At 58.4% G+C, this 12454-nt stretch overlaps 2 protein-coding genes across 2 annotated transcripts; both read left to right on the forward strand.

The window, feature by feature from the left end:
* Positions 1 to 150: 150 nt before the first annotated feature.
* PTSG_02976 (uncharacterized protein) lies at positions 151 to 10824 on the forward strand (the record flags this gene model as incomplete). The annotated part of the gene is made up of 17 exons (XM_004996434.1): positions 151 to 323; positions 466 to 605; positions 875 to 1325; positions 1505 to 1584; positions 1768 to 1813; positions 2031 to 2101; positions 2283 to 2430; positions 2607 to 2671; positions 2894 to 3002; positions 3049 to 3177; positions 3333 to 3892; positions 4197 to 4698; positions 4989 to 5126; positions 5325 to 6956; positions 7273 to 7925; positions 8305 to 10641; positions 10701 to 10824. The coding sequence occupies exons 1-17, from the start codon at positions 231 to 233 to the stop codon at positions 10822 to 10824; spliced, it is 7278 nt and encodes a 2425-aa protein (XP_004996491.1). The 5' UTR covers positions 151 to 230.
* A 929-nt stretch (positions 10825 to 11753) lies between these two features.
* On the forward strand, positions 11754 to 12411 carry PTSG_02977 (uncharacterized protein; the record flags this gene model as incomplete). The annotated part of the gene is made up of 3 exons (XM_004996435.1): positions 11754 to 11804; positions 11861 to 12109; positions 12328 to 12411. 3 exons carry the CDS (start codon positions 11754 to 11756, stop codon positions 12409 to 12411), a joined length of 384 nt encoding a protein of 127 aa, XP_004996492.1.
* Between the last annotated feature and the right edge of the window lie 43 nt (positions 12412 to 12454).

Raw genomic sequence — 12454 nt, forward strand, 5'->3', positions numbered from 1 at the left:
CAAGCACGACGAAGCAATCACTGGCTGGCTGGTTTGTTTGTTTGTTTGTTTGGGTTTTGTGCAATCAAATCTCAGTCAGCCTGCAAGCAAGCAAGCGAACGCGAGCAAGACGGATGCTTTTTATGGTGTTGTAAGCAGTTTTCTCGTCCGCGCGCAAACACGACGAACGTGCGTCCGCACAAGTCCGCACAAACCACCTGCACTGCTGCTGCCAAACGACGACGACGACGATGGAGCAGCAGCAGCAGCAGCAGCAGCAGCAGCACTTTGAGCATGTGTGGTGCTCGAAGGCGACCACGGACGAGGCACGGCGCGCGCTTGTGGTGAGTGTCGAGAAGAAGGAGAGATTCGGGTTGGTGCGTGTCGTGTGGTGGTGCTGCTGCTGTTGGTTGCGTTGTGGAGAACAATGCTTGGCTGTGTCGCTGACGCGGATTGGGGTGCGTGGGTTTGGTTTTGGTTGAACAGAGCGGGATCTTTGCGCAGAAGCCTGTTGACGATGCACCAGCCGTGAGCTTACAGCTATGTGACCAGTGCATCGTGGCATACCACAAGGCCCGCGCCTCGTTCTTGGACAGCCTCATCCCGGACGACGTCGCACGCGAAGTGTAAGTCGCACGAAGAGCAACCAGCCCCTGCACGCTTATGTTCCATGTGGGTGTGTGTGTGTGTGTGTGTTTATGCGTGCGTGTGTGTGTGTGTGTGTGTGTCTGTGTCTGTGTCTGTGTGTGTATGTGTGTGTCTGTGTCTGTGTCTGTGTCTGTGTCTGTGTCTGTGTCTGTGTCTGTGTCTGTGTCTGTGTATCTGTGTCTGTGTGTATGCATGCAAGCCAGTTCCAACGCGTCCACGCGTGTGTTTGGTTTGTGTCTGAGCACAGGGATGGAGATCTATTCCCGCCAGGCTTCCATGAACAGAAGTTGCTGGCATGGGAACAGCCCTGTGTCATCGATCCGCTGTACAAGGAGTGCGTGCACAGGGTGCCTTTCCAGTCGGCTGTCGCGTGCCAGCACTTGCTGCTGCATTTCCTGTTCTTGCCGCGTTTCCTGACACTCGAGTGCCCAGCAGCCGTCACAGGCGCTGCAGCCGAACAAGCTGGCACAAGGACGTACGAGCAAGTCGTGGGCGGCTTCATCGACCACCTTCCCGAATCTTTCTCCGATCAAAAGCCAATCCCACTGCTGCCAGGACACCTGCGACTGGCCGCCCATCCTGCCAAGGCTGTTCGCCACCACGTGCTCGTGAAATTCCCGCCATCTGCGACTACAACACCCGACCAGCCGCAGCCGTCCCTCATAGCGCTCATCCCAGCAGCGTTTCGCCTGCTTGTGGTGCGTCGTAGATGTGGTAGCGCTGCGCTGTGACGAAGAATGGACCAGGCACCAATGACGTTAATGTTTAGCTATCAAATGCTTGAGCGAGTCAATCCACACTCACACGCACATACACGCACACATACACACACATACACACACGCGTCATGTCATGGTTTACATACGTACGTACGTAGGACCTGGCCCACAACCCGTCCCTTCCCTGGGATCCTCTCATCACACTCTTGGAATCTGTCGACGTCACACGGCTGCTCACGTATGTGTGTTTGTGTGTGTGCGTGTGTGTATGTGTGTGTGTGTGTGCGCGCGCGCTTTAGAATGCTTGTGTGTGATGGTTTGGCTGCTGGCGGCTCACTCATTTCATGGCACAACTCACCCTTCATCATACCTCATTGCATTGTGTGTGTGTGTGTGTGTGTGTGTGTGTGCATCGATACAGCGGTGATGTGCTGGCGGCCTTCTTCCACATCACATGTCGCAAAAGGGTACAAGGGCTACATGTTGTCATGTCCGTGTTGTGCAACACTTGTCGACACACACACACACACACACACACGAACAAACATACGAACAAACAAACGCGCACACACACACACACATACACACACACACACGAACAAACATACGAACAAATATACGTGCACGTACGGCCTCACTTGTCGCGATTACACGTGTGTTGCTGATCTCGTGCTGTCGACACAGAAAAAGCTTGGTTTCTACCACGTGTTTCGACTCGCCTTCCCGCCGCTGAAACACACAGTGTGGAAATACAGGTGCGCTGGACAAAGAGAGAAGGGGGTACCGTTGCACCATACATGTGCACCTGCCCCGTAACCCCTTAGAGTCGGTGTAGACACAACGAACAGTCCACATGTACACAGCTGCACTCACACACACACATACACACACACACACATGCATTCACGCCCTGCTGATGTTGTTGTATTGTGTCAGCCAATCGCTTGATTTCGTCATGTCGAACTGGCACGCGATCAACCTCGGCGCCGTTGTGTGGAACGACGATGACAAAGCGTTTGTGACAGCACTCCTGCAGTCCCTTGCACACGCGCCCGCCCGCACGGCCATCATGCTACTGAAACAGGTGCGCAGTGCAGCAACTTTTGTGTGTATGTGCGTGCGTGTGTGTGTGCGTGTGTGTGTGTGTGTGTGCGTGTGTGTGTGTGCCGTGCAGGTTCGTGTATCGTTGCATGCTGCTCATCGTATTGTTCCGCACCGCACCGCTCACAACCGCCACCACCATCGCCACTTTCGGTGCAGCTTGTTGCGACCATCCGCCCACCAGGATCAACAGACGCCTTCCTCACCCTCATCACAACACACTTGTACGTCCGATATTGACACATGTGCTATACCTGCTTCGTTACGTGTACCATTTTCCGTGCAACCAACTCCATGCCACCTTTCGAGCCACGCAGCTCACATCGTTGTCCCGCCATTATCTCCACCATCACTTGAACCTCACCACCAATACCACCACATCACCACCATCACCATCGTCACCATCACCATCATCATCATCATCACCACCGCCATCACATCACCAGGCCGGAGCTGACGGCGGTGTACGACTTCACGTCGCCCAAGGACGACGATACTGCCGGTCTCATGGACAGCAGCGATGACGCCTCGGATATCGATGATGATGATGATGATGTCGGTGATGATGATGATGGCTTGCGTGTTGGTGCGGAACTCGCAGAACAACCAGCAAAACAACCAGCAGAACAACCAGCAGAACAAGGAGCAGAACAAGGAACAGAACAAGCAGCACAGCAAGCAGCACAGCAAGCAGCACAGACGACAGCAGCAGCAGCAGTTGAAGGGCAGGGTGAGGTGCAAGGGGTAGCAATACACGTCAACACGCCACCGCCGCCACCGCTGCCAGAAGAAGAACAAGAACAAGAAGTGGAAGGAGGTGGAGAACCCCCAGCAAAGAGGAGCAAAACAGCCGCACACACGCATACACGCACACGCGTACGCGAGGATGATGAGGATGAGGAGGATGATGATGATGATGATGCAACGCCATCGCCACCACCGCAATTGCGATCAACATCAGCCACACATGCTGCCACTGATAAGGCTGGCGCCGAGGAAGAGCTGGGAATGGAGGTGATGATGGAGGAGGAGGATGAGGACGTGGATGAGGACAAGAGCGAGGAGGAGAAGGAGAAGAGGTGCGAGAAGGACGTGGAGGGGATGGACGAGAACCAGACGCATGCAGTGCATGAGGGCGAGCCGAAGGGCACACCCGAACACGAACAGGACGCCGCTGGTGGTACGAAGGATGCTGATGGTGACAAAGGAAGCAGGCGTACAGCTGTTGGCGTTGGGGTTAGCGAAGGTCGTGAAACCACAGTTGACCGTGTTGCTGGTGTTGATGGTGTTGCTCGTGTCGATGATGGTGTTGCTGGTGATGGTGTTGCTGGTGTCGATGGTGATGTGTCGTCGTCGTCATCGTCGGCGGTGCCGTTTGCGTCGTTCACGCGGGAGAAACTGCGGCAGCTCGTGGATGCGCTCCAGATTGAGTTTGCAAAGTACAGGTGAGCAGCGATTGTGACATGCATGTAGGGGCGGATACACACACATGTGTGCGTGTGCGTGTGTGTGTCTGTGTGTCTGTGTGTCTGTGTCTGTGTGTGTGTGTGTGTGTTTGAAATGCTCGTCCACTTGCATCAATCTTGGTCGTTCCACATGCATCTGTGTTCACACACACATACAAGCACACTCTCATGCTCAATTACACACACGCACACAAACATCACGCAATCACACACACACATGACGCACACACACCTGTGGATTCCTCCTCTTCCCCTCCCATTCCCCAAACACCGCGCACATCAGGGCGGAGACGCTGCGTCACCAGCGGGCGTTTGTTGACGCACACGGGCGACGACCAACACCCTCGGAGCTGACGGTGGAGCACAGGCGCGCCAACGACTTGCTTCTCGCCCTCTCCATCCAGTTTGCCAACATCTTCGCGGTGTACGCCAACACGTGTGCGCAGGAGCAGCGTGTGGGGGAGGCGGCTGCGGTTCTGGCGCCGCTGTCCGTGCCGCTTGACCAGATGTACCCGAAGATTGTTGCAGCAGTGGCAGACCTGCCTTCTGGTGCTGCGAGGGGTGCTGGCGGTACTGGTGCTGGTACAACTGGTGCTGCAACAACATCAACAGCAACAACGGCAACCTCATCATCGTCACAATCGTCGTCGTCATCACCATCATCAACAACAAAGTTGGCCGCCCCGTCGCCAGCAGCGGTGTCGGCGTATCGCAACTTGTGCTGGTACCCATTCATGCCCTCGGCCCTGCTTCAGCACCCTTCCCTCACTTCCCTCCAGGACAAGGTGTGCGATTATGTGTGTGTGTGTGTGTGTCTGTCTGTGTGTGTGTGTCTGTTTGTGTGTGTGTGTGTCTGTTTGTGTGTGTGTGTGTGTGTGTGTGTGTGTGTGTGTGTCTGTGTGTGTCTGTGTGTCTGTGTGTGATTGCTGCATGACTTGTGCTTGTGCACGCGTTCACGCGTCACATGCTCGATATTTCGCTCACACGCCCAATCCACTGACCGACCTGCAATCCCCATCCCCACCCCCTCAACACACCCTCAACTCACCTCATGCCCGTGGTGGTGGATTTGCAGTTGGTGGTCTACGAGCTTCAGAGCTGCTCGACACAACAGACGTTTTCACGCACGCGCACGCGGCTGCTGCACGCGCTGTCGACGGGCTCTGTGCCTGTTGAGGTTTCCCCGACACCTGAGGAGGAGGCGGCACTGAAGGTTCGACATGACACGACGGCAGTGCCTTGCGTTGTGGACGAATGTGCGGTGGTGCTTATGCAAGGAGTCACAGCGTTGGTGGCGGCAGTGCGATGGTGGTGGTGAACACGTGCTCTATCCTCCACACACACACACACAACACACACATGCACACACTCACATGCACACGCTCACTCACACACTCACACACCAACGCAGGAAGCGAACAAGAACACGGTGCTTGATTCAGACATGAAGCGCGAGCCTGCATCCACGGGGCCGGTGTCGCCAGCGACACCGACGTCAGGGACAACACCACCCACAGCACCATCAGCATCAGCCACAACATCAGCTGCTTCGACAACCTCGCGCGCACAGCAGGAGCACGAGCAGGCATTCGCGGCAGCGGAAACGAATGTTGCGGAAAGAAAAGAAGGCGAACACGCTGAGGAAGAAGACATGCAAGAGCAACAGCCGCCGCCGCAGCAGCAACAAGACGAAGATGAAGAAGGAGAAGTGACAGTAGCGGCTGAAGAAGAACAAGAGGCAGAAGACCAAGAGGCAGAAGACCGAGGGGCAGAAGACCGAGGGGCCGATGAACCGGCAGCAGCACCGTCGCCACCACCACATGTCGATGATGCAGACATCATTCTTATCGATGATGACGATGATGAAGATGAAGGCGACGGTGATGATGATGATGAGGATGAGGATGGTGGCGGTGTGGAGGATGAAGCTGCATTTGATGCTGGCGATGGCACCGGCGCTGCAGGTCAAGATGAGACAGGCAGAGCGGACAAAAGCGATCGCGAAGAGGTCAGCATGGATACTGGCCTGGACGACACGGGCAGCGTTGACATTGACATGGATGACGCTGGTGACGTTGATGACTACGAGATGGCGCGTTCGCCCGAGCTACCACTCCTCTCCTCCACATCTTCGTCGTTGTCGACAGTGGCGCAGCAGAGCCAGGACAAGCGCACACCCTCACCGCTTGCAACCGCAACGGCTGCCAGAACTGTCACATCAGCCGCAGTGCGCAGGCCAACGCCCGCATCAGCAACCACAGCAGTCGCATCAGCAGACGACAAGAAGCACGGCAGCCCGCTGGCGGGGTCGGAGAAGGCCATCCAGTTGTCCGGAATAGACGCGCACAAAGGCAAAGGCCACACACACACTCTTCCATGGGCTGTTACCACAAAACCGACCACAACAGGCACCACCAGCACTAGCAGCAGCAGTAGCGGTAGCAAAACTGCAGATGAACAGGAAGAGCGGCAGACACCTGTGTCTTCTTCCTCGCTCGTCAGACCAAAGGCAAAGTCGCCATTATCGCTGTCACTGTCATCGTCGCCATCAACAGCGCCGGCGCACGCGCGGCCAAAGCCAACGCAGCCGTCGCCAACATCATCCCCGCCATCCTCCTCCTCCCCAACAACAACATCATCATCAACAGCAGCAGCATCAACTGGAGCAACAACATCAACAACAGCAGCATCAATAGGAGCAACAACAGCGACAACAGCATCAACTTCGGCTGCAGCGGCGCCACGGGCGCGTGCATGGCTTCTCTCGTCTGCACCTGCTCGCCCACGCCACCATCACCACCAAGTGTCATCACTGTCATCATCATCAGCAGCATCGTCTGCATCAGTAGCATCGGCAAAGCCGGCACAGTCGCCCACGCTGTCCGCAGAGGCAAGGGCACAGGAGCAGGCTGCGCTCGCACGCGCACTTGAACCCTTTCCCGTCGCCTCTGGGCGCCTTGCTGCAGATGCACCCAGCAAGCTGTGTCCCATGAATCAAGTGGGCCTCATGGCACAGGTGCACCTCAACAAATTCTTCATGGAGGTGAGCAACACGTGCTTGGGGGGCTACGTGTGTGTGTGTGCGCTTTGTGCGTGTGTGTGCATGTGTGTGCGTGTACCTGCGCCCACTTTGTGTCTGTGTGTCTGTGTGTGTCTGTGTACGTGTGCATGTGTGCGTGTGTACGTGTGTGTGTGTGTGTGTGTGTGTGTGTACCTGCGCCCACTTTGTGTGTGTATGTGAGCTCAAGTGTATTTTTCTGTGTTGTCGCCTTCCACTGCCACAATCGTCGTCATCACCAATCTTCTCGCACCAACTCCAACCCAAATCGACAACACCACACATTCACTCACACCCTCAGCTGTACAAGTGGAAGGGCCGCCTGTCGCTTGGCCGCCCGCCGTCGCTGCCAACGGCATATCGCACCGTGCTGCAGTACCAGCAGCTGATGCTCAAGATGGTGATGGCCGACTTCAACCAGCAGCTCATGGAGACGTTCTCATCCAAACCGTCGTCCTCGTCTGGTTCGCTCATCTCCAATGCGCTCATCACGAGCATATCTGCGCCGTCGGAAGCAGGCTTCATTGCACTTGAGGTCAAGCCCAACCTGACCAACTACTCGTTTCAGGACCGCGACGTCGTGTGCATCCAGCCTGCAGGCAAGCACACGCCCAAGACGCCGTTCGTCTTCTCCACATATGTGCGCAAGGAAGGCCGCGTGTACCTTGAGACGTCGAGCGAGGGCGGGGCGTGGCTCAAGCCGAACCAGCGCGTGTCGCTGCGCATGCTCATGGGCTGCACAACAGCGATGCGCCAGTACGAGGCGGTGTCTCTGCTGAACAGCAAAGGCAGGGTTACACCTTACATCCTTGGCGTGCGCCCAAGCACTGACGCCGGTGATCGCATGTCGGGGATGCCGTTTCCCGCGCGTGTGTCGCAGAAGCAGAAGGACAAGGTGGCCTCTGTTCTCAAGACGTACAAACAGCTCAACAAATCCCAGCGCGATTGCATCCAGTACGCTGCCGTGGCATTGTTTTGCTTGCCTCTGTGTGTGTGTGTGTGTGTGTGTGTGTGTGTGTGTGTGTGTGTGTGTGTGTGTGTGTGTGTGTGTGTGCGTGTGTACCTGCGTGTGTGTGTGCGTGTGGTTGTGTGTGTGTGTGTGCGCGCGCGTATGAACATCTACGTCTGCTTTGTCAACTACCACCATGTCACCACCATTCTGCTCTTTGCGCGCATCTCCGTCTGTGACGTTCCTCCCCGCCACCGCCATGCTCACCTTGACCATGCCTTCCACAACCATATCCCCCTCCCCCCTCTTACTCCTCACTCATTCTCCTCCCCTTCCCCCCCCCCCACTGCCTTCCCCCCCCCCCCAACGCTCCGTGTCTTGCAGAACGGTGCTCACGAACCGGTGTCCCCTGTCGCTGATCCACGGCCCACCAGGCACGGGCAAGACGACAACACTCGTCACGCTCCTCGCTACCTTCTTCCGTGCTCGCGGCGGCCCCGTTGATGCTGTGCCCATCCACGCTCCATCCACATCGTCATCATCGTCATCGTCATCAGCATCTTCCCTGTCATCGTCGTCGCTGTTTGGTTCGCGTGGCAGCCGGGCCAGCAGCGGTGGTGTTCGCGGTGTGACGGCTGTGCGGAAAGGCGGGGGCGGCAGCACAGCGGGTACACCGTCCAAGCCGCTGGTGCTGCTGTGTGCGCCCTCCAACGCCGCCATTGACGAGCTCACGCGCCGGCTGATGGGCAGCAGCGATCTCAAGTCCCACCGCGTGAGCGTGTTGCGTCTGGGCCAGACTGAGCGCATCAGCACAGACGTGCGCAGCGTGAGCTTGGACGAGAGGGTGGCGCAGGCGCTGCGGCAGAACGAGCGCGAGATGAAGCAGGTACAGGCCAACATTGACAAGGGGGAGGCAGCCAAGGCGGAGGTACAGCGGAAGCTGCAGAGCAAGCAGAGCGAGGCAGCCCAGTACGACGCGTACGCGTCGCAGTTTGCGGACATTGCAGCGCACACGAAGAACATGGAGGGCGAGGCAACACGCCTGCGCGTTCAGCGCGACTCGATTGACCAGCAGCTGCGCAAGTTCCGTGATGCGCTGCGCCGCTGCCGCAACGACACAGATCGCACGCGCCGCGAACTCAGCGCACGCCTTGTGGATGAAGCCGACATCATATGTTGCACGCTGAGCTCGAGTGCGATTGACGCGCTGCGGCAGTGCAAGCGCACGGTGGACCTGCTCATCATTGATGAAGCGGCGCAGTGTGCCGAGCCGGACGTGCTGATTCCCCTGCAGTATGGCTGTGCGCGCCTTGTGCTTGTGGGCGACCCCATGCAGCTGTCGGCGACGGTGTTTTCACAGTACGCGCGCGACGCCGGGTACGAGCGCTCGCTGTTTGAACGCATTCACCCAAGCATGCGCGCGTGGGGCAGTGCGCCCATGCTCAGGGAGCAGTACCGCATGCATCCGGAGATTTGCGAGTTCCCCAACATCATGTTCTACGAGCAGAAGCTGCTCACCGCCGGCGCTGTGCTTGCACGCAAGCCCGCGCCGTGGCACGACGCGCTTGGAGCGTATCGCTTCTTCGACGTCTCCTGGGGCGAACAGAAGCGCGGCGGTGGCAACTCGTTCTGCAACGTGGAGGAGGCCATCACGGTTGCACGCATCATCTTCCTCATTGCGCAGGCTGCACCCGCTGAACCGCTTCGAGGCAAGATTGCCGTCGTCACGCCATACACACACCAGCGGCAGTGCATCAAGGGCGAGCTTGCACGGTGGTTCGGCCCTGCTGTGGCAGACACGATATCTGTGGACACGGTCGACGCGTACCAAGGGCAGGAGAGCGACGTGGTTGTGTTCTCGTGTGTGCGTACGCGGCAGCTTGGCTTTCTCACGCAGGAGAAGCGCATGAACGTGGCGCTGACACGCGCACGCCTGAGCTGCTACATTGTCGGCAACGCATACAACCTGCGGCAGTTCAATCGGGAGACGCTCATGTGGTCGCGGCTGGTGGCCAACGCGCAGCAGCGCAGCGTGATGGGCCAGTGTGCGCAACCCTACGACGTGCACACAGAGGCTGACGTGTCGAACCTGCTGTGGAAGACTGGCAAGCCAAAGCCGAGCATGGCAGACTTGAACAGGGCTGCAGTGCAGCCGCGCCAAGTTCCCCACCGCCTACAGCGCGAGCTTGAGCGAGCACACCATGGCCACGATCGCAAGGACAAGGGCGGGCGACGGAAGCGGACGCGCCGTTCACGCGGCAGTCGCGGTAAGAAGTCTCGTTCGCAATCGGCCTCACCAGCACCACCACCGACTGCCCCATCGTCGTCAGCATTGCCCAGCACAGTTCCATCGCCAACATCAACGTCCACATTAGCAGCATCAACAACATCGACAGCATCAACAGCATCAACAGCATCAACAGCAGGAGCAGCAGGAGTGCCGTCCAAGCCCGTGTCAACACCACCAGCATCTGCGGTGAGCGCGAGACCTGCGCCTGCGGCCACTTCCACGCGCACCCAGCGCTCAACCACGCCCACTCCCTCCAGGCGCTCATCACGTGATGCCAGCAGCAGCGACGTTGGGGGCGGCGGCGGTGGCGGCGGTAGCGTGATCACGCCTTCACCATTGGCCACAGCAGCAACAGCTCGCACAGCCGCACACGGCACGACACGCAGCAGTGGGCAGCAGGCAGGCATGCACAGACCCCGCCAACCAGCGGAGTCGCGTGTGCGAACACAGACGCATTCACGATCGTCGTCCTCATCCCCGCCTGCATCAGCGTCAACATCAACAAGAGAATCGTCAACATCGAGGTCAGTGGCAGCAGCAGCATCGACATCGACTGCGGCGGCGGCGGCGGTGACGGGAACGCGACGTGCCTCGCGCTCGCGACTGTCAAGTGAAGGGCGAACGCGGGACAGGCGAGAGGAGCGAGGTGGCGGTGATGTGTTTCATGACTACAGACGAGACCGCGATCGCAGCACGGAGCGCAGCCGAGACAGAGACAGGGACAGGGAAAGGAGGGCAAGGGACAGAGACAGAGACAGAGACAGGTTGGGAGTGGAGAGAGGGCGTGAACGACGCCATTCGCGCGATCGCAGTGATGTTAGAGCAGGAGATCGGGGCGAGAGGAGCCGAAGTGACAGAGAGCGAAGTGCAGTCCCATCGCGCCGTCGCTCAGCCTCCGTCGACCGTGATCGTACCAGCACCACCACCAGCACCACCAGCGGCAGGGATGTGCGATCAAGTGGCGATGGCGGTGGTGATCGTCGAGGTGGGGTGCGGCTGTATGACCGGTCCGTTGCCAGGAGTGGCGGTGCTCCACCTCCCCCACCATGGTCATCGTCGTCGTCGTCATCATCATCATCATCATTGCGGTTATCACCAGCACCTTCGACATCGAAAGCATCAACACCGCTTGCGTCGTCATCGCACGCCCCTGCACCCCAATCACAGGCACAGCGGCAGCGGCTGCCATATGTACCGCCCGCGTTTGTGCCAACAACCATTAGCGAGCACGATCCCCGGCTGCGCATATTCGCCAGGCAGCAGCAGCAGCAGCAGCAGCGCCGTGCGACTCCAACATCCAGCAGTGCCAGTGGTGGTGTTGGTGGTGGTGTTGCTGTAGGGGGGAGTGTTGGTGGTGGTGTTTCTTCGCGGCCTATCATAGGCCATCGGCCGCCACCCACGTCCAGCGCACCGGCTCACCGCCCACCGACAACGCGCCCCGCGTACGCTCCACCACATCTTCATCACCACCACCACCACGGTCCGTCACGACAGCAGCAGCCACCACCACCACCACCACGACCAGCTGCCCCTGTGCGTCCGTATGGCCAACACGCTCCGCCAGCACACGCGCGACCGCAACTCCCCGGCCAGCGTGCGCCACACCCACACCCACACACACACCACACGCATCACACACATAACCCGCAGCCACAACAGCAGCGACAACAACACCAGCAACCGTCGTCGTCGTTGTCGTCGTCATCGCAACAGCGGCCAGCTGCATACAACCCGGCACGGTCTGCGTTTCAAGTGCAGGATTGGCAGGCGAGTGTTCCCCAGCTGCCGTCACCGCCGTCAACATCGTCAGGATCGTCATCATCATCTTCAGCGACGGCACGGCCCGTACATGACCCAACAACAGCTGCCCGCCGCTCAGCCACCCCAATCTTCGTCAAGGTGCGTGTGTGTGTGTGTGTGTGTGTGTGTGTGTGTGTGTGTGTGTGTGTGTGTGTGTGTGTGTGTGTGTGTGTGTGTGTGTGTGCGTGTGTGTGTGTGCGTGTGTGTGTGTGTGAACGGGAGGTGGGAACACGAATATGCTCGTTCTTGTGCTCGTGTAGCCCTTCACCTTCTCACTTCGTGTGCGTGTGTTTGCATCTCTTTCCTCCCATCTGCAGTCGCATCCGGGCAAATCGACGGGGAACGTTGCCCTCGACATTATCAAGAGCATGGAGGCGCCGCCGACGGAGCACACGGACTGATGCGCTCCATGTGTGTGTGTGTGTGTGTGTGTGTGTGTGTGTG

This window comes from Salpingoeca rosetta (assembly GCF_000188695.1).
Source record: "Salpingoeca rosetta unplaced genomic scaffold supercont1.6, whole genome shotgun sequence".
Taxonomy (NCBI): Eukaryota; class Choanoflagellata; order Craspedida; family Salpingoecidae; genus Salpingoeca; species Salpingoeca rosetta.